Source organism: Puma concolor, chromosome B1, assembly GCF_028749965.1.
Source record: "Puma concolor isolate L17-30 chromosome B1, mPumCon1.1.hap2, whole genome shotgun sequence".
Lineage (NCBI taxonomy): Eukaryota > Metazoa > Chordata > Mammalia > Carnivora > Felidae > Puma > Puma concolor.
In genome coordinates this window covers 59048318-59067896 of record NC_141670.1, presented here as the reverse complement: position 1 = coordinate 59067896, position 19579 = coordinate 59048318, and the positions used below count along the sequence as shown (strand labels likewise).

At 45.2% G+C, this 19579-nt stretch overlaps 2 protein-coding genes across 13 annotated transcripts in view; one reads left to right on the top strand and one right to left on the bottom strand.

The window, feature by feature from the left end:
• MFAP3L (microfibril associated protein 3 like) overlaps positions 1-17919 on the bottom strand; it is a 128812-nt gene extending 110893 nt beyond the window's left edge. For 4 of the 5 annotated variants that reach the window (XM_086703889.1, XM_086703885.1, XM_025922288.2 and 1 more), the window contains exon 1: positions 16715-16851. The gene's annotated coding sequence lies outside the window, so the exon portion shown is untranslated. Of the gene's footprint in view, positions 1-16714; positions 16852-17384; positions 17482-17804 lie in introns of those variants that run through there. The other variant, XM_086703886.1, reaches the window with a different exon arrangement.
• LOC147581661 (uncharacterized) overlaps positions 16760-19579 on the top strand; it is a 33918-nt gene continuing 31098 nt past the window's right edge. For 2 of the 8 annotated variants that reach the window (XM_086703893.1, XM_086703890.1), the window contains exons 1-3: positions 16760-18169; positions 18709-18807; positions 19298-19323. In XM_086703893.1, coding sequence (XP_086560019.1) covers positions 16760-17233 — 474 coding nt within the window. In that variant the 3' untranslated portion in view covers positions 17234-18169; positions 18709-18807; positions 19298-19323. The remainder of the gene's footprint in view (positions 18170-18708; positions 18808-19297; positions 19324-19579) is intronic. The other 6 variants (XM_086703894.1, XM_086703892.1, XM_086703897.1 and 3 more) reach the window with 4 other exon arrangements.

Genomic DNA, 19579 nt, shown 5'->3' with positions numbered 1-19579 from the left:
GAGCTCTTTCATGGCAGAAACTCTGGCATATAGCTCTGTAAAGTATCCTTAATACTGGGCACCCACAGTAATGTGCACACATGTGCTGCATGAAGCCACACTTTCTTGAAATTCAATGGCAACTGTTTCAGAGTAAACTCACAATGTGTTACCAGAAGAACATAAAGACATCATGTCACTTTGGGCACTGGAGAAATATTCTACAAATGTACTCTGTGTAGCTTGTTGGATTTTACAGACAGCATGGCGAAAAGTTCAGTTAATAACACTATAACATTGTGAAAGACATTTTAGCCACCAAAGAATAAACCATGAGTACTATAATCCAGCAGCTTAAAATGCAGTCAGTCCTTCAAAATACAAGAACAAAGGCCACAGAGTCCAAAACCAGGGTTTAACAAAAGCTACAATGGACAAATTGTTAAGCTTCATGTGTTTGCTCATGGCCTTTGGGAAAACTTTCATAGAATACTTATGTTCTATAAATAAAACAAAAGAGAAAATATTTAGCAAACATCTAATGTCCTTTTTTAATTCAACCTCTTCCCTACTTCCCGATTGTACTTCATCTTAAAAACGTGTAATAAAATGCTTTGTTGGATCTTATTTTTGTTTCTTCACCTATAATAGAACATGACTATTGACCATGTATTTCTGGAGTTGGGAGGAAAAGGGCCCCTTGTTTAAGGGTGTTTTGGACTAAATGAATATACATTATTGTTTTTTCTTGGCACTGTTCACGCTGGCATTTCCTCATCAACTACGATGAGTAATTTTATAGTTACATAACTGGATTTTGTAACAACATCTACTGAGAGTTATCACTTTTTTCATTTGTACACAAATGAGGCCATAGGCACGAAGGCTGCCTTTTAGTTTAAAGCACACTCCTGACAGGTTTCTACTCATGAAGCAAGAAGAAATCCCAACTTCATGTGAAATGAAGAGGGACACTAATATACTCATTACATCATAAACAATAACTTTTTAAAACTGGTAGCCAACTGAGGCCATTTTGGTTATGGCCCAATTTTGGACTCCCCTAACTTTTTTAAAGATCAACATATACTGAGTTTTTAGGTAGTTAAGGTGGTGTCTGAGTATGGACTATGAGAATCCAAAGTCAAAAAGTCCAAACCATTTGTAGAAGAAGAATGTTCCTGTAGCAATTACTACTGTCCAGGATCAAATCACTTAAGTGCTAAATCCACTAAGTTTTATCTCAATGTCCATCCAGTCATATTACAAAAAGATTCATACTGTCTTTGTTTCTTCCTTATGAATGGTCTAAAATCTATTTGTGTAGAGATCCTTGATGCCTCTAATAACACAAGATAATTCCTGACTCAGGTGGCAAATGTGATCATTACATGAAAGTATGTAAGAACACTGTCTTTGGGTTACTTTTAGAAGCACCCAGACAGGTCAGTTCAATCCAAATCAATACACATTAATGGAGAAATTTTCCTGTGCCAGGCACACTGCTAGGGATGAGGAATACAAAGTTAAGACACAGTCCTTACCCCCTGTCATCCACAAATCTACTGGGGGAAGAGAGAAATTGGCAACAGTGAAAGACAATGTGATAATGGCCCCATCGGAGAGAGGTCAAAGATCTGCTGGGGTACAAGAGAGGAGACCCAAGTGGTCTGGAAGGGCCAGGAAGAATAATCTAAAGAAGTGGCCCTTTAGTTTAATCACAGAAGAATTCACTAAGTAGGCCAAGGAGAGAAGCTGACCCAAAAAGGAGGAAGAGCATATTCAAGGAAATGCTGAACGGAGAGAACCTGGCACAACTGGGGAAATACAAGGAATTAGGTACCTCTTGGTGGTATGCAGCAGGGGGAAGGTCGGCTGGTCCAAATAATGAAGGGAACGGTATGTAATACCACGGATGGGGTGCACTCACAGGTTTTGGAAGGGGGAAGTGACATGGCCAGTTCTGTGTTTAGAAAGATCACTTTGCTCAGAGTGTGGCTGATGATGGAGAGGTGGCTAGGGGCCTACTATAATATCCAGGAAGGAAGAAAGAATAGGGCCATGGACTAAAAGCAGTGGGGAAGGAAAGACGTGGGCAGATCCAAAGGAAGTACAGGAATTAGAAAGTATGGGACTGAATGACTGCCTGACTACACAGCAGGTGAAAGTAACCCCCAGCCCTGTGGAGTAACAGTGCCTATGGTCACACCAACAGCTCTCTGAAGAAAGGAGTGTTTCGTTTGCTAAGAACCAGTGCCTGGCACTGCGTGTGGAATCCACATGAACACACGAGTTAGGAATTTCAACCAACAACTCCCTGGGGCTGCAATGCCCGGTCGCTTTTACACTTGGATGAAGGCCTGTCTGCTGGCTGTGTGGCTGAGCGGAGCCCGTGGTGGCCCTTGCCTGTTCCACTAACCTCTCCTCCTGCCTTCTCTCTCTCCTGGCCTTGCAAGTCCTGGCTGATGGAAGGTCTGTGAAGGCAAGCGACAGCAGTGACACTTAAATTTACGAACTGTCACAAACTGAGAGCTACACGGCTGCATATCATGGGAAGAAGTAAGGCTGTCTCATGAAAGCAGCCGGCCCCTGGAAGGAAAAAGAGACAAGAGGCTTCATGGCATTCTTGGCACACCCTTTGTCTATTAACTGCGTGGCATTAGGATAATTTACAGCTACTTACTGGGTAGAACAAGATATATACCCTGACTTGCTGGACCGCTGTGAATGGCCACCAGATGAGCTCTTTAAGCTCACTGGAACAATTCAGAAGGAGCTAGAACAAAAAGGTCTCAATCCTGTCTTATCAACTGCACTAATGATAAGGCCTCTATAGGATTTTATGCTTTGTTATTTTTTCTATACACCAAAGGCACATACTTTTCAAAAACTGATCTGTTTTAAATCACAGTTTTTCAAACCTGAAAATGAACTCTATGCCGAGAGATGCCGTCTTTGTAACACTTTATTTTTGGTGGTGCGCAACGTTAAGAAACCACTCTTGGATCTTCATCACAATTTTCCTACGTGTATGTTTTTCTGATTAAAAGCAAGGCTGATATAAAATAAAGTTCTCGGAAATATAATGTTTAAAAAAAGAGGACGAGGGAAAGAACTACAGTAAAGGTTTTCCTACACAGATACGATTAGGCAAGATAGAAACGGGTGTATTATACATATTTGTTCACATCACTAGAATATTAGAGCTAGAAAAACTTAGATGTCTTTTTATAAAGGTTTTCCTTTATACAAGATGAGGGAGGCCCAGAAAGGATGAGTGGCTGCCCAGGGTCACACGATTGAGTGGCTCAGAACCAGGATAAAAAGCTCATGCCCAGAATGGGCCTGAATGACCTCACAGTCTCTTGGTTCCAAAAAGGCACTGTTTGACTTGTCCCAGTGGTCGAGACCTGCATTGAGCGCTATTCTAATCACAGTATATCTTTTGGAAGAGTTTACTGATGCTTCAGTGAATATTTAGTTTCTTCAAATTCTCATTCTAAGTGAATAGGCTAAAACAGTTTTGGGCCCAATGAATGCAAATCCTTAGCTGATCGGAGAGATATTTCCTCCAAAATCTGATGGTCCAGGGAATAAACCCAACCTGGGAGATGAATACAAATAGGACAGATGCACTGGTGGATGGTGCCTTTGTGCTACCAGCCCAATACCAAAAACACGTTACAACGCCGATGAAAGGTTTAAGACACTGTCTTGGCATTGTTTTTTTCAACCTCTGACACACTCATTATCAGATTTTATACACATATAAAGCCCAAAGCTGGTTCAGAAGCACCTGTTTCTGTCTTTTTCTTCCTGTCCCTGTCACTACTTTTTCCAGTATCTTCTCCCTTTAAAAAAATGTATCCTTTCAAAATATTTTCCCTACTCACTTGGAGTGTGTATATACAGAGATTCCTATTTTCTTTCTAGTACAATTAATTTATGTCACTGCTAATCTATAGCACTATTTCTGCCAACTTTCAATTCTTGTTTTCATTTCATCTCAAGCCCATTTCCTCAGAAGTTCCTGATATATTAGTATATTAAGCTAGAGAGAAGCCAGGCAGGGGCTGATGGGCATCTGGTAGTCCGGACACGTCAATGAGTGCGAACGCTTCTCTGGCCTGGAAAACTGACCAGGGGATCCATGGTACCAGGGAGATACTTTATCAAGGTGCTGACCCCTTGCCGCCTGCCTGCAGATCCAGGCTGGCCAGCACTTCACCTGAACAGAGGCAGCAGACACATGTCCCCATGCAGCCTGCACAGCACACTGTTGCATCAATCAGGAGGCAAGCTTCTTACTGGGCTTTCCTAAATAGGATATACACTTAGAGGCAATTGCAAACAATTACATTTTCTTGTGGATTCTGGTATACTTTGTAAACTCTTAAGGCCTTGACAGTGAAAGCACCTTTCTCAGTTTCCCCACTTGACAGTACAGAGACAGCTTCCCACCTGGCCAAATGTAATGCACTTGTGGGCAGTTTTCCATAGACATGATATTTACAAAGCGTGGTTGATGATGTTGTGCTTGGACAGCCAATGATAAAGCTATTTCACTTACTATGAGTGTGAAGGATAGCATTAATAGGACCCAACTAAGACACAGAGTGATGTCTAATAGGAATACATCCAGTGTCCAAGTGATAGCCTCTTCCCATTGGTCTCCTGATAGCCAGAGAACTGAGATCATAACTTTGCCCATACTGAGCAAAGGGGTGGAATTAGGTTCCTAGGATAAGAAATGGGATGGGCCCTGCGGTTAAGGTTGAGAACGGAAACTTTGGGGTGAGGTGTGAAGCACGCACCAGTTAAGCACTTTAGGATTGATTAAAACCCACAAACTCCTTTCCTCAGTTTTGCCATTAGATGACCTCTGGGAGTCAGCTGATCCCTCTGAGCTTCTGACCTGCCTCTTAGGTCCCTTCCTGTCTACCAGTCTATGACCATGACAACCGGGAGTGGGACTGGGGCTGGCCAAGAGATGGAATGATGAGCGGTGGAGAGAAGAGGGAAAGAGCAAGGAGTGTTTGTGTTCGATGAAGATCCCACCGCAGAGAATTCAATCAGGGCAAAGAATTGTGATTGCCATGCCATTTGTGACTTGGTGACGGCTCAGATACCAGCTTGTGTGTCATATATCACACCGTAACTTGTTCTCCGTAGGGAATGTGACTTCTTGAGTGTTTCTCACATCCTAAGCAATATAATGAAAAAAAAACAGACTCAAGCTCCCAGGGCCTTTGAGTCTTCCAACCACACCCTTCCCACACTGCTGAGGATCAGCTCAGACTCCTGTAGGGCTATACCACTGGGTGGGGGGGGGGCTGGTTGAGGTAGACCAGAGTCCCCATCTAGGGCCTTGAAATCTTCATTTCACTTGATAATTCACTATAGAAAGGTCTTCTATGTGCTCTCGCAATTTGGGGATGTAATCTTTATCATGAAAATTCCACCACAACAAAATGTGATTGTGCTCAAATATATATTGACTGCCCTAGAAACCAGGCATTCATTACTCCCCCCGCCACCCTGCCACCGCCACTTTTTAAATGACTACTAACAATCTGTGCATGGGGAAGCTTCAAAAAAAATTAGAGTGAAACATGAACACTTTTTAAGTTATTACCATGTACATTTCCAAGGGTTCTTCATTCAAGTAATAGCCAGAGAAGGCCTTCCCAGAGCCTCTACAATATTGGACTCCTAGCAGCCTTGCAATCTTCATTTCTGACCTCTCCACCTCTCTCTCACTCCCTGCCAGCCACACGGGGCCCTGCTAATCCTGGAACGTGCCAGGTATACGGAACCCTTGCCCTTACTGTTCCTTCTGTCTGAAACAAGTCCCTATGATGCCTGCAACGTGCACTCCATACATTTTCTTTCTCAAGTGCCACCTCATCAGCAAGGCCCTCCCTGGTCATCTTACAAAAATTAGTGTGCTCTGCCCCTACCCCCATCACTCCTTGTCACCTTTACCCTACCTTTTTCTTCAAACCATTAACTACCCTGTATGTATGCACGTGTCTGCCCCTACTAAGATGTGAGCTCCTGGTTGGACAGGCTTCTGTGGTTGACATTGTTCACTGTCGCACCCCTGTGTCTGAAAACATGCTTTGCTCATAGCAAGGGCTTGGAGATCCGCTGAGTTAATTTATACTAGTTATGTGCCCTCTTGTTTAGACATATTACTAACTTACGGGCATCTACATTTGCCCTGCATTTCCTGCAAATTCCACCCATTTCTTTTTTTTTTTTTTTAAGTTTATTTTACTTTGACAGAGACAGAGAGAGAGAGCACAAGCAGGGGAGGGTGAGAGAGAGAGAGAGAGAGAGAGAGAGAGAGAGAGAGAGAGAGTGAATCCCAAGCAGGCTCCATGCCATCAGCACAGAACCCACTGTGGGACTCAAACTCACGAACCATGAGATCATGACCTGAGTCACTATCAAGAGTCAGACGCGGGGCGCCTGGGTGGCTCAGTTGGTTAAGCATCCGACTTCAGCTCAGGTCATGATCTCACAGGCTGTGAGTTCTAGCCCTGCATTGGGCTCTGGGCTGACAGCTCAGAGCCTAGGGCCTGCTTCAGATTCTGTGTCCCTCTCTTGCTCTGCCCTTCCCTCGCTCATGCTCTCTCTCTCTCAAGAATAAATAAACATTAAAAAACAAAACAAAACAAAACTTAAGAGTCAGATGCTTAAACCAACTGAGCCAGCCAGGCACCCCTCTACCCATTCTTAGAAATTGTGGGTAACTAGGTCTATTCCTCACCATGAAACTGACTTTAAAATATAAACCAATATTTCTCTAAAGGTCGGTCAGTCTTCAGAAACACATCCTTCCTTACACAGAGCCCTGAGAGGCTGAGCTGCTCCAAACACAGCCTATGAGCAGAGGCTGAGGGAATCTGGTCTGTCAGAGGACTTGGAGTCACTGTCTGACATGAGTAATGTATCTGGAGACTGTTTTTTTTTTTTTTTTAATTTTTTAATGTTTATTTTTGAGAAAGAAAGAGAGAGAGAGAGTGAGCGTGGGCAGAGGAGGGACAGAGACAGAGGGAGACACAGAATCTGAAGCAGGCTCCAGGCTCAGCTGACAGCTCAGAGCCCCATGTGGGGCTCGAACCCATGAACCCTGAGATCATGACCTGAGCTGAAGTCATGGCTTAACCGACTGAGCCACCCTGGTGCCCCTCTGGGGACTATTTTCTATGCCTGAAATACACATTCTTTTTATTGTGGAGATGAAAAGCAAACGCCTACTTAATTTATACCTCAAAATGTCGAAACCATCCCTCACTTCTTATCTCTCCATTTGTTTGATTAAGTCCATTCAAATTCACAGTGTAGGAACTGGATTACCCAGGGTTTCTTCTTTCAGCAGAGTAAAATTTCATCTATTTGAAAAAATATGCTCAATAACTGAAGAAGGTGGTTAAAAAAGCTTTTCCTCTTTCCTCCTTTACCAGCTTATTAACACAAAGTGGAATTGCATAATGAATTATTTCTCTGAATCACGTATGCCAAGTGTGTTTCATAGACACTAAGAACTGGATCTTAGTGAAAAACAGATCGGGAGAGATCCTGTAATTCAAACTCGATTTGTTATTAAGAGCGCGGCAACAATGTCCCTTATGCTCATCTAGCATTCATGGTTCATGAAACAGTCCCACAGAAGGTATCCCATCGGAGTCTCCCACAGCCCCAGGACATGGGCAGCCCCATACTGACAGTGCAAGGGCAGAGCCCACGAGTGGAAGCCCCTCACAGGACCTCATCTTCTCTCACTCCAGGGCCCTGGTAACCCATGCGCATCTATCAGGAGTGAATACCACAGCTTGGCCAAACTGTCTAAATGCCATAAGTGCCCAAACGGTCATCATGGTTGTTTAAAATGAATACTTTCAAAATATTGATAATTGTTTTAAAAATTATTATTTAAAAAGTCTGGACGTAAGAGCAATATCTTTCAAAATCTGGTTGAATTTGAATATCTTCTAGTTGAGTTTAGTGCATATCCTAAGATCAATCTTTCTCCTTCAAAGTTAAGTGTTTTTCAGTGTGACAATATGGAAAATTACCTTAACTAAACAAACACACAAACCAACCACCGCCCCCCCCCCCCCCGCCCCCGAACAAAAAAAACAGAAGAAAGTTCAAAATACGGATTCATTGACTGCCACACGGGACTTCTGAAGAAAGCTTTGCCATTCTCTCAGCTTTGACGGAAAGAGGCCCTGAGCACACTTGCCAGATGTCCTTAATGATTTCTCACCTCTGAAGTCAGATTCATCTAAGTGATAAAAAATTAAGGGCCGGTTATATCAATAAGCTGAACTCAAAGTATTTATGAGGCCACTATTATCAGTTTAGTACCAATTGCTGTGGGGATTTAAAAAAATTTAAAGGCCAGTTCTTTACCCTAATGGTGCTCAGAATCTTGGTGATTCTTGCATACAAAGCAATATATAATTAAGCACTAAACTGGGTAAATACCACAGAAATTCAGAGGAGGGGCAGCTGGAAAGGTCACAGAATGTTCCCTGGGGTTGGTCAAATCCTGCAGGATGAAAAAAGGAGACAGGACAGTTTTCTCAGCAGGAGTAATGGCTTAGTTTAGACAAACAGCAATGGAAATAAACATGGCATGCCAATTAAAAACAAAAATCAATGCTATAGTATGTTTTCACAAGGCTCATGCAATGGATCTGATGTGCATCCCCATCTCGAGAACTCGAATATTAGGGTGCTCCTCCAGAAATTATATTAAAAAGAGGCCTTTAGGTCTGATTAGGAAAAATGATAATGAGGGCTCTGGGACAGTTGCTCCATTACTTACAAAGTAAATCTAAACACAAGTGAAAGAAGAGGAGACAGCCAGAGCATGGAGACAGGGATGAGCTGCCCTGGGAGGGCAGGAAGGAAGCAAAAATACACTATAGGTCCAGGGTTCATTTGCACAAGGAGTAATGTTCTGCCCTCAGTAAAGTATTGGTAATACTCAAATGTTTTCTGGCAATTAACTTCAAGGTCCTCAAAAGTGTTTTAAGATGGAGAAAACTAGGTTATCTTTGGGAGGTCTAACAAAAGCAAGTAATCTAGGGTTGTTCAAACCTTGAAGGAAAAAAAAACAAAACTTCCCTCTGACCTGGGACTGATATCGGGCATGGCAAAAAGGTGGGTGGGGAGAGGGCAAGAACAGAAGTGCAGGCATGATTAGTAACAGCAGTACAGCCCAGCACCTGGCTTTGGTAGGGAGGCAGAAATCAACTAAGTGAAGTTAACAATAGCAGCTGAGAAGCAAGAAAGCTCCATGGTTACCAGATGTTTGATCCCTCCCATGGCCATCCTGGGGTGTGAAGACCCAGAAGAAAGTCCTGGGTGAAACTGAGAGCCAAACACTAATGCAGTCTTTAGGCAAATACATCCCCACGCTGAGGACCAGGGAAAGTGGGTTTTGCATCTTTAAGAAAACATAGTCCCTATACATCTACTTACTTCTTTACGGGGGAGCTTGGCCACTGAGAAGAAAGGAATTAACTGGTCAACTTCAGATGGTTCCCACTCTCACAAATATTATAGAGCTCTTGCTAGTTCCAAGAGGGTACAGAAAGGTGTAGACCCCGGAACAGAACATCCCATCTTCTCTAGGAGAGGGGCTGCTTTAATGAGCTGATGAGAATGATGTGAATTATCCCCAGTCTGGGCCCTCCAGTCCTGAACCAGAAGGGACCCATCAATGGGTAATTCTGGAGCACTTTATTCCAACCCATTTATTTCCTTAAGGAGCACCCAGCTTTCCCTTCCACTCTTCCTGGTGCCATCAGCCAACTCAAATCCTCAATGGAAGGGAAAGATCTTGAATTAAATTTAAACACCTGCTCAGCAAACTTCCTCTTTTTCATGGATTACAGAGTCAACTTCAGCCCAGCCTCTAAGACAGTTGCCTTCCAATGCAGAATTAGGGAAGTCTACCCCACGTCAACATGTCAACATGGTTTCAGTCTCATTAGCATCCCCAAATCCTTCTGCCCAGAAGCTGATGAACCATCAGGGAATCAATTTCTTCTTTCTCTGATGCCTCCCTTACAAAGTACGTGCCCTGCAAAGAAATTCTGATTTCTTCCTTCACACACAGCTCTGCGTTTGGGCTTTCCTGCTCCTCTGCGGCTTTAGGTCTCTCTGGTTAAACACACGCAGTGGCAGTCAGTCCCTCTGGTCCTGCAAAGTCTGGTGCTCAGCAGGAGAACCCTTGAGACAGTATGCCTTCCCACACTTCTGCAGTACTTGACACAGATAACGCAATCATGTGGGAGCTGCTTCAGATGCCTCCTTTCCTTCCCTGCCCACATGACTATCACATCCCTGGTTTGTCCCAGGTTTATGTGCTCATCATCTCTGACAGGCACCACCCTAGCAGACTCCTTCCTCACTGACCTGCCCTTAGTCTCACCTGCCTCCGATCCACATTCTATGTTGTTGCTGAAATCAGCTGACTATAAAAGATCTGACTTAAAACATATTCGATGTGTTTGTCAGCAGTATAAAACTAATGTCCTCAAAAGGACATACATGATCCTTCATGATCTGACTCCTATCCACTCTTTAACTGTACCTCTGGAGTTTCCCCTGGCCCTCCCCTTTCCTGAGCTTCTTGTATTCCCCACAGCACCTCTGTGCCTCCAGCTGGCCATACTTTCATATCCTTGCACATCTGGCAAACCCCAACTTGGTTTTCAAGTCTTGGTTCAAGATCCCTCCAGGACTCACCCCAGATAGCCCTGGACACCCCTGTTTTCACTGACCTTTACCCATACCTTCATATTTTTTCTGCAATTTTGTGCACATCTGTCCCAAAATTAGATAAACGCTCAGGTCATCAGTATTTGTTGAATGGATTGATGAATTAATTAATGAGTGGATGAGAGAAACTTCTGAAGATACAGATTTGGAGATATTGGTGTATGGGCCAGTGGTACAGTCACGAGGGAAAATAAATCACCCAGAAAGAACATAGAAAACCACAAGACGAAAAGACCAAGGTTATAATTTGGAGAAAAGAAAGACAAACCCTCAGGGAAAGAGAAATAAAAAAAAATTTAAAAAGCACGGAGAAAACTAGGGGCTTGTATCCCAGAGACCAAGGCAGAAGAGATTCAAGAAAGAGGGAATGGTTTGCACTGAGCTAGTCCTTTACAGTGGTAAACAATAATTATCACATCATTGTATAAGGACATGTGGGTAAAAATCTTATAAAGTTATGCAAATGGAGGCTACACAATATAGACACAGTTTTGTTTTTATTAAGATAATTCTTAATCAAGTCTCACTGTTTCCAGTTTCAGATTTTGCCAGCCCACTGTTTTCCCTTACCATGTTATCTGAAAAGTGTATTTTTCTCTTATCAATTTTTTTTCCTTAAAAAAAGTTTTTTTTAATGTTTATTTATTTTTGAGACAGAGAGAGTGCAAGCGGGGCAGCGGCAGAGAGACAGAAAGAGAGAGAGAGAGAGAGAGAGGAAGACACAAAATCTGAAGCAGGTTCCAGGCTCTGAGCTGTCAGCACAGAGCCCGACGTGGGGCCCGAACCCCAGACTGTGAGATCATGACCTGAGCCGAAGTCGGACACCAAACCAAATGAGCCACCCAGGCACCCCCTCTTATCAATTTTTTTCTAACATATAGTTTAGTTTGAATTCAGAGCCACTCTTGCAACACTAAGGTGGATTTCTTCAGTTTAGGTTTTCTAGACACATAGAGATGTCAACTGAATCAGACTAGAAGTTTTTATACGACAGAAATTAAGCCCTTGTACTTAAGAGAGAGTGAATAAATAAATATGCTTGGAAGGAATGACTGAATTTCTTATATTTTTAACACAGAAGTTCGGTCATCTAGGATCATACTATCATCCATACCCTGGCCAATATGGAGCCCATGGCAAACACTGCGAAACATGGCCAAACATGGCCATTTTCCCGCTAAGCCTGCAAAAGCCCACAACACCCCACAAGCTACTAGCAACTGGTCAGAGCTGGCCCAGGTGACTTGAGACAGTACATCATCTCAAGTTCACTGCATTAGACTTGAGCTTTCCTAGTCCTCTGTTGGTGTCTGCATGGTACACAGCCAGCAGAGCAGCGGTCTGCTAAGAGGAAAATGGGCGGAAACAAAGTAGTTAAAACGTGACTTAGCCCTTCTGCTTTTTACCTTTAGGACCTTCCATTACAGACTGAACGAAAGTTTCTTAAGCTAATGATTTCACACACACACACACACACACACACACACTCACACAAATGCCATTGTAGGTCAATTGAGAGAAGTGAATTACAGAACACGCTACTTCCCGATATCTGTCACTGACCACCTCTGGCTAGACACCTTTGTTAAACGGCTGTATGAAACTCGGGGTTTAGCCATACATTGCTTTTTTAGGAAGATAAATCTGGCAGTAGTCTGTTCTTGCATGTTCCTGTTTAAAAATGCTTAGCTGAGGGGCGCCTGGGTGGCGCAGTCGGTTAAGCGGCCGACTTCAGCCAGGTCACGATCTCGCGGTCCGGGAGTTCGAGCCCCGCGTCAGGCTCTGGGCTGATGGCTCAGAGCCTGGAGCCTGTTTCCGATTCTGTGTCTCCCTCTCTCTCTGCCCCTCCCCCATTCATGCTCTGTCTCTCTCTGTCCCAAAAATAAATAAATGTTGAAAAAAAAATTAAAAAAAAAAATGCTTAGCTGGTGTCCCATTGTTTATCTGTATGTAATAGGATAAAATCCAAACTCCCCTGCATGGCATCAACTTCACCACGAAAGGACCATTACATTCTCCTTCTCCTGCCTCTGTTCATTATTCCATCATACCAAGTCTTCTTCTTTTCTATGACACTAAGTTATAAATAAACTTGGTGACTGTAACATACAAATGTATTACCTTTCAATTATGTGGGTTAAAAGTTCAAGATGGATCCTACTAGGCTAATCAGAGAGTTGGCAGGGCTGGGTTCCTTCTGGAAGCCTTAGAACAGCATCTGTTTCCTTGCCTTTGCCAGCTTTTAGAGGGTGGCTGAATTCTTGATTTGTGGTTCCCTTGCACCTTGAAAGCCAGTAATGGCCAGTCGAATCTTTTGCACATGGCATCCCTCTGACACTGACTTCTGCTTTCCTCTTCCACCCATACAGACTCTTGTGATTACACTGGGCCTCCCGAATAATCCAGATAATCTCTCCATCTCAAAAGCTTCAACTTAATCACATCTGCAAGGTCCCAGAGTGGACAGCTTGGGGGGGGGGGGGGCATTATTCTAATTACCATACTGGTATTCCCCCTGCCTGTAGAGTTCATGTGTCTGCTTAGAAGACTTCCACCCAAATTCCTCAGGAATTCCTTATGCTCCTGTGGAAATGTCACTATTTTCATGGGGGCCTCTCTTCCTCCAACCCAAGAGGCTCATTTCTCTGGTCTCCTCAGTCGCATGTACAAATACCTCTTCCTGAAGCACTTACCTCACGCTAGAGTTTATTTGTCCTCCAGTATGTGTCTCTGACTAGATTCTGAGTCACTAAGTCTTATTTGTTTCTGCAGCCCCCGGGGCCTACCTATTAAAGGCTGTGGGGAAGAAAAATGAATGTTATATTTTAATGAGTGAAGACCTTGGGTGGAGGCAGAGGCAAGACAGTATGTTTGGAGTACAGCTTAGAAACTAGTTCTGACAGCTCTGAACTGGGTCTTATCACATCATCAACCAAGCCCCTTAATCCTTTAACCATTCCAGGGAGGCACTGTAGCAAACTTAAACCATTTGCATCTAGGGATATTTCTAACTTTAATGTGAATTGACATGGATCACAAAATGTTAAATTTTTAGTGTCTTTCTGGGCATGGTTGGAAAAGGGCAAGCTGCACCCCCAGTGCTTGGTCAGGTTAGGGAAGTGATGCTATCCGAGTGATTTCTGAATTCCAAAAAAATGACACTCGTCTAACAAACCTGACTGTACTACGTTGGAGGTTAAAAGCAACTTTGCCACAATATTTATTTGGTATTTCAGTATCTGGAAGCTCTTGCATTAAAAAAAAAGAAGAACAAAAAGCTCCAATTAAGCAAAGTTGAAATAGCCTCAATTATTTAAATCGCAAGCCAAATGAGAGGTTGAATAAATTATGGTCACACGAATGGGGGGATATCTATTTTTTTAAAATGTTTTATTTATTTTTTGAGAGACAGAGAGCGTGAATGGGGAGGAGCAGAGAGAGAGGGAGACACAGAATCCGAAGCAGGCTCCAGGCTCTGAGCTGTTAGCACTGAGCCCGATGCAGGGCTCGAACCCACAAACGGTGAGATCATGACCTGAGCCGAAGTCGGATGCCTAACCGACTGAACCAACTGGGGGGGTGGGAAGGAGGGGAGTGGGATATCTATTTTTAAAGGCCAATAGTTTGCTGTGAATCTCCAATGTCACTAACAACACAGTACAGTATAGAAATCTGAAGACATGGAAATAAAATGAAAAATGACATGCCTAACAGTTTAGCTGGAAGAACCGAACAGGGACAAAAAAGAAGCAATTATCACCTGTTTCCTGATTGGGATACAAAGTCTACCCTCCTATTTTTTTCTTCATTAGTAAAACCCTTCATTTTCTTCGTTAATAAGACCCCTCTTCAACCTAACTCCTGTCAGCTGTGTTCATTTTAGTTTAGGGGACTCCGTCCTCTGGTGGAATCCCTGAAGCCAGAAGCAGTGTTTCAACGTGCCTCTTGTTAAATTTCATTGTTTTTTCTAACCTTGAAAAAATGAGATGTTTGGATCCAGAAGAGTCCTACTGATCTGCATTAGAGCTTACATTCACCAAGAGGAAAACTAAAACCTTGCTGCTTCCTCTAGGTCAAGAAGAGCCCAAGGCTAAGGGGAGACATGACTGACTTCCATTGGGGAATGCAGCCAGAGAACACGACCTGTGTACTGGGTGAGTTGCACATATACTCAGTACTTCATGGCAGACTTTAAATGTGATGCATTTTTATAGAAAAGGGAAGTACAATTCTCAATATTTGCGCTGTTTTCTTTCAAACTTCTAAATTTTTCTATGAATGTATTTAGAAGTACATTTAGGAGCAATGAACACCACCAGCCAAACTCTTTGGCTAAAATGGAGGAAATTGGTAGAAATACTAATCATATTGCTATTGTTGTTGTCTGGACATTTCAAGCCTTCCCTGTTCTTAAATCTTGCTTATGTATAGGCAAAAGCATAAAGCCCACTGGGGAAATCACTCAGAGTATCTGGAATTAGAGCTGGAGCCATCTCAGGCCAAAACAAACATTAAAGGCTATTCACAAACCAATGAAAAGTCAATGCACCTCCAAAGCATATTAAGGTCTGTCAAGAATGCAAACAAATTTTATAATAAGCTTAATAAAGAAAACAACTGACCTACTAAGTGGTACTTATGGAAACAGGCTTGAGAATATAGCCTTAGAGGTAGAACTGGTTCCCACTAGAACAAGAATTGTTTACCTTGCTCCTATTAAATCCAATAATCCAAAGAGTGGTAATGGTACCAACCGTTTTAGAAAGAACCAACAGTAGAAACTCCAGTGGGATCTACAAACCGCATTTTTCTGTAAAATGCCAGTAGAACCGCATCGTTCTAACGTTCTCTTTTCCTAATATAAATCTTTTTCCATCTTTCATTTCATCCTGAACAATCTTACTATGTTCAGCATAGTAGCAACTGAAAAAAAAATGTGTTTCATCTAGAAGCAAAAGTGAGAAACCTTTACAAAAAACACTGAGCTTCTCCAACGCTAGATTTCCAAGTTCTTAATATAAGCTAAGATAACGCAAAATAAAGACTGCCACTGTAACCAAACTTTTCTGCTACCAAGTATCCTTAAAAACAAGGACAATACAACCATAATAGATTATTTTCTACAGCGTGAGCAGATAATGGACCTACAAACATTCTTCCTTTTTTGCTGGCTTGCTTTATAAATCTTGCAACTTGCAAGCTCAAGTTGTTTTTGGAGGCGAAGGCAAGTTAATGGTCGAGCTTAAAATAAATAGGCTTTGCAATTACTTTTTTTTTTTTTTTAAACCAACGAAGCACGTTTCCCCATTCCACGCCATGAAGCAATTCGATGTCAACTTGCTATGGAGTCAAATGCGACAAACTCCGAGAGCTCCAGTCGCGAGGCGGCGGCTTGCTGCACCCACAGCTTCCCGCACTCCTGCAGCATCAGGACGCGGCACTCTCTCGGCTCTGGGCGCAGAACCCAAACTCCGGGCCTCCCGGCCACGGGACAGTACACCCTACCCCCGTCCCGGGGAAACTGAGGCACGGTGACCCAAGCGATCTGGAGTCTGGCGAAGGCCCCCGCCGCTGCTTGGCGTTCCAGTGGCCCCGGAGGTTTGGGAGGCTCCTCGGCAGCACACTGTATACACCGCGCTCCTCACCGTAGGAAGATTATGGCACAAGCCCAAGAGGTGGCTGTCCCCAACCCACCGGCCCCCGGGGTCCCGCCCCGCACGGATCTCGAAGCATCCTGCGACCCCCCAGGAGCCCGCTTCTGGGACCTCGCGGCGCCTCCAGTGCGCAGCCTACGCCTTGGGCTTCGCCAGCCTAAGCGCCCGAAAGTTCCGCGGCCCCAGCGTCCGCAGCGACCCGGCCGCCCACCCCGTGCGGGGCTCCCTGCCACCCGCGCCCAGTCGCCCCATACTGTCCCGGCGCCCCTGCTAACCTGACGCCGCCGCGCCACTCAGGTGGCCGCCGTGCGCCTCTCGCCATGGCCAGCCTGCGAGCTGTCGCCGCTCCGCGCCCCGCGCCCGACGCCCGGCAGCACCGACTGCAGGCGAGCCGCCTCCGCCAGCGCCTGGCAGCGATGCGGGCTGCGCCGCGGGCGGCCGAGAGTGCGGAGCTTCCCACCTACAGGAGCCGGAGCCGGCCGGTGCCGAGCATGCCCAGTGCGGCTCGCCGGGCGGCGCGGAGGCACGGGGCCAGGCGGGGTGTCGCCGCCGGGTTTTCGCTGCAGCCACCGGAGCGGGGCGGAGCTGGCGGCGCCGGGCGAACCTGTGGGAGCCGGGGGACACGCCCGCAGAGGAGTGGGGCGGGCTGGGGGCGCGGAGTCCCTCATTCAGTTTGCGCAGCCTCCCGGGGTGGGACTCCGCCGGCCCCGGGGCCCCGCTCAAGCACGTCTTGGGTGTTGCTGGAGCCGAGGGCACTTATTTCCGACGCTGTGGTGCTTGGGCAGCGTGACTGATAATTGTCAGGGGGCAGGGCGCTCCCAGGGCTTCCAGCGCAACTTTTCTGAGCGTCGCGTCGCCTTGTTGTTTAGGGACACCCGGGAACAGGTTTCCTAGGATCCCATTCTGGGATACCGGAGAGAGCCAACGTCCAGCCCCTGAACTTACCGTGTCTCCAAGGCCACCTGTCAAGCCACTTTGCAATTAAAAGCTTCGCTTGTCTCCCCGGGTGACTCTGTTAGTTCTAAAGCCCACACTGAAGAAGCTGGAAGAAAACACAGCAGGACGTTCACTGGTGGCTTCTGAGAGGTGGGGTTCCAGGGATTTTAAATGTTCCTCATTTTCGATTATTTGTAGGTTTCTATGTTTTCTCTAGTGAACGATATGGTGCTTTTTAAAGAAGGTATGTTATTCTAAAATTATTTGTGAGTAACGCCTGCAGAACTTCGGCAGCACGACCCTGCGACGTAGGCAGCGCCCCCCGCCCTCCTCGTTTTCTTTTTAGACTTGAGGGAGACAATTTCTGGGGGCTGGGCCAGGCTCCTCCTCCCCGGCTCCTTTCGGCCCGCCCCCTTGGCCACGCCTCACCTCGATCCTTTTACTCCAGTACCGCCCCCTTCTCCTTCGGCTACCGCGAAAACTAGGAGAGGTGGATTTTCAACACTGACGTTCCCCGTGGCTCTTGTAGCCAGACTGGGCATGTTCCGCCGCCGGGTCAGGGACTGCTGACAGGAGAGAGGCGTCTTTAAGCAACTCTCAATCTCCCTCCTTCTTCACTCTGTCCTTGGCGAACGAAACAAAGTAGCACCTCCGACCCCCTGCCCAGAGCTCGGACCTGCAAAGTGGGTCAGGACTCGACTGAGCATGCTCAGAACAGTGCCAGAATGCCGCACGCGGCTGCATCTCGTTGCCCAAGGTTGATGTAGCTGCGCTCGCTAGTCACGACCTCGAAGGTCAGGAGGCGGGTGCAAGCGGGGGGGGGGGGGGGGGGGCGGATATTGCCTTGACACCTGGACACGTCGCCCCTACCCAGGCTGAATTGGGAGGCGGGGGCAGGGTGCGTGGGATCTGGCTTATAAGTGACTCAAAGCCTGATTTTTCCCTAAAAGATTGAAATTAGAAATCATATTTTAACATTAGCTTTATGGCATCTCCAATAATCACATATTTTAGCTCTAAGAACTTTTCAACCCACCTTTCTTTAGGGAAGTGTAAACCTTTTTTCAAGTATTTAATAAGAACTCTTTACATTTGTAGTAGAACCCTAAATTCTCACTTGTTTTGTCAAAGATTAAATGTTTGTCCTCACTTTCAAATAATTCCGCAGGATTATATCCCCCCCCCCCGCCCCCCCTTTGGACAATTCTTTGTTTCCTCTGACTCTCCTGTCCACCTCTTTTCAAAGTCTCAGAGAATCTGCAGAATACTCTCTTGCTGTCTTAGATAGGCTTGAGGCAAGTATGGGAAACTTGCTCTGAATCCTCTGTTGCAGAAGAGAACACTGAAGTGCAGAGGGATAACAGGGAAGAGATTTTACAGGCTTGTGGTGAATAAACTCAAGAACCCAGAGACAGCCTTGCAGTAAGGCCAGGTGGGGGAGTGGGATACTTTTCTGTTTTCTGTTTTCTATCTGAGGAGGAGAAATATAGGCAGGTGATGTTTGGTTTGAGAGTGGGAAATACCCTCACTAAGGGTTGGCTTCATCTCAACCTTTCCCTCTCATCCAGCTCTGGTTCAGCTTTGGCCTGATGGGAGGCACCATCTTTAGGTGGAAGGTCACTCCTAGGAAGAACCTCACTGTCTCCCCCTAGACTCTAACTTGTGCTCAGGTCACCCTTATCCCTGAACTTTGAGACTCCATTGTTGCTGGTACCTTCTGAGCACTGCTGTTGATCCCTATAGACATCCACACCACAAATAGTCTGGCTGGGGGAAAGATGGGTAGGACATCTCTTTAACAGTCCATACTGCTATTCAGATGGGGGAACAAATGAAGCTTCCTGGTCCCCAGTCTTCCATGACACAAACCTTTTTTGGTTTTAATACTTTTCTGACTGTTCCTTCTCCTCTTCTTTCTCCAGGTTCTTTTCCTTTGGACCACTCCATTGTAAGTTTTCTGTCCTATGCCCTCTTCTCTTTGGCTCTCCCTAAGGGTGCTCATCCAGTGCTATGACTGTCAGTGCCAAGGTGGTATTCAGTTGGTGTGTGCATATAGGGCCATGGTAGCTGTTGATTGTCCAATTGTTTCTGGTCCATCAGGTACCTGCTCTGATTGGTCAGTATCTATGCCTCACTATTTGTCTCTACTGGTTATTAATATTTTGAATATTATCTTTACTCCTAACATTATATTCCTCTCCAAA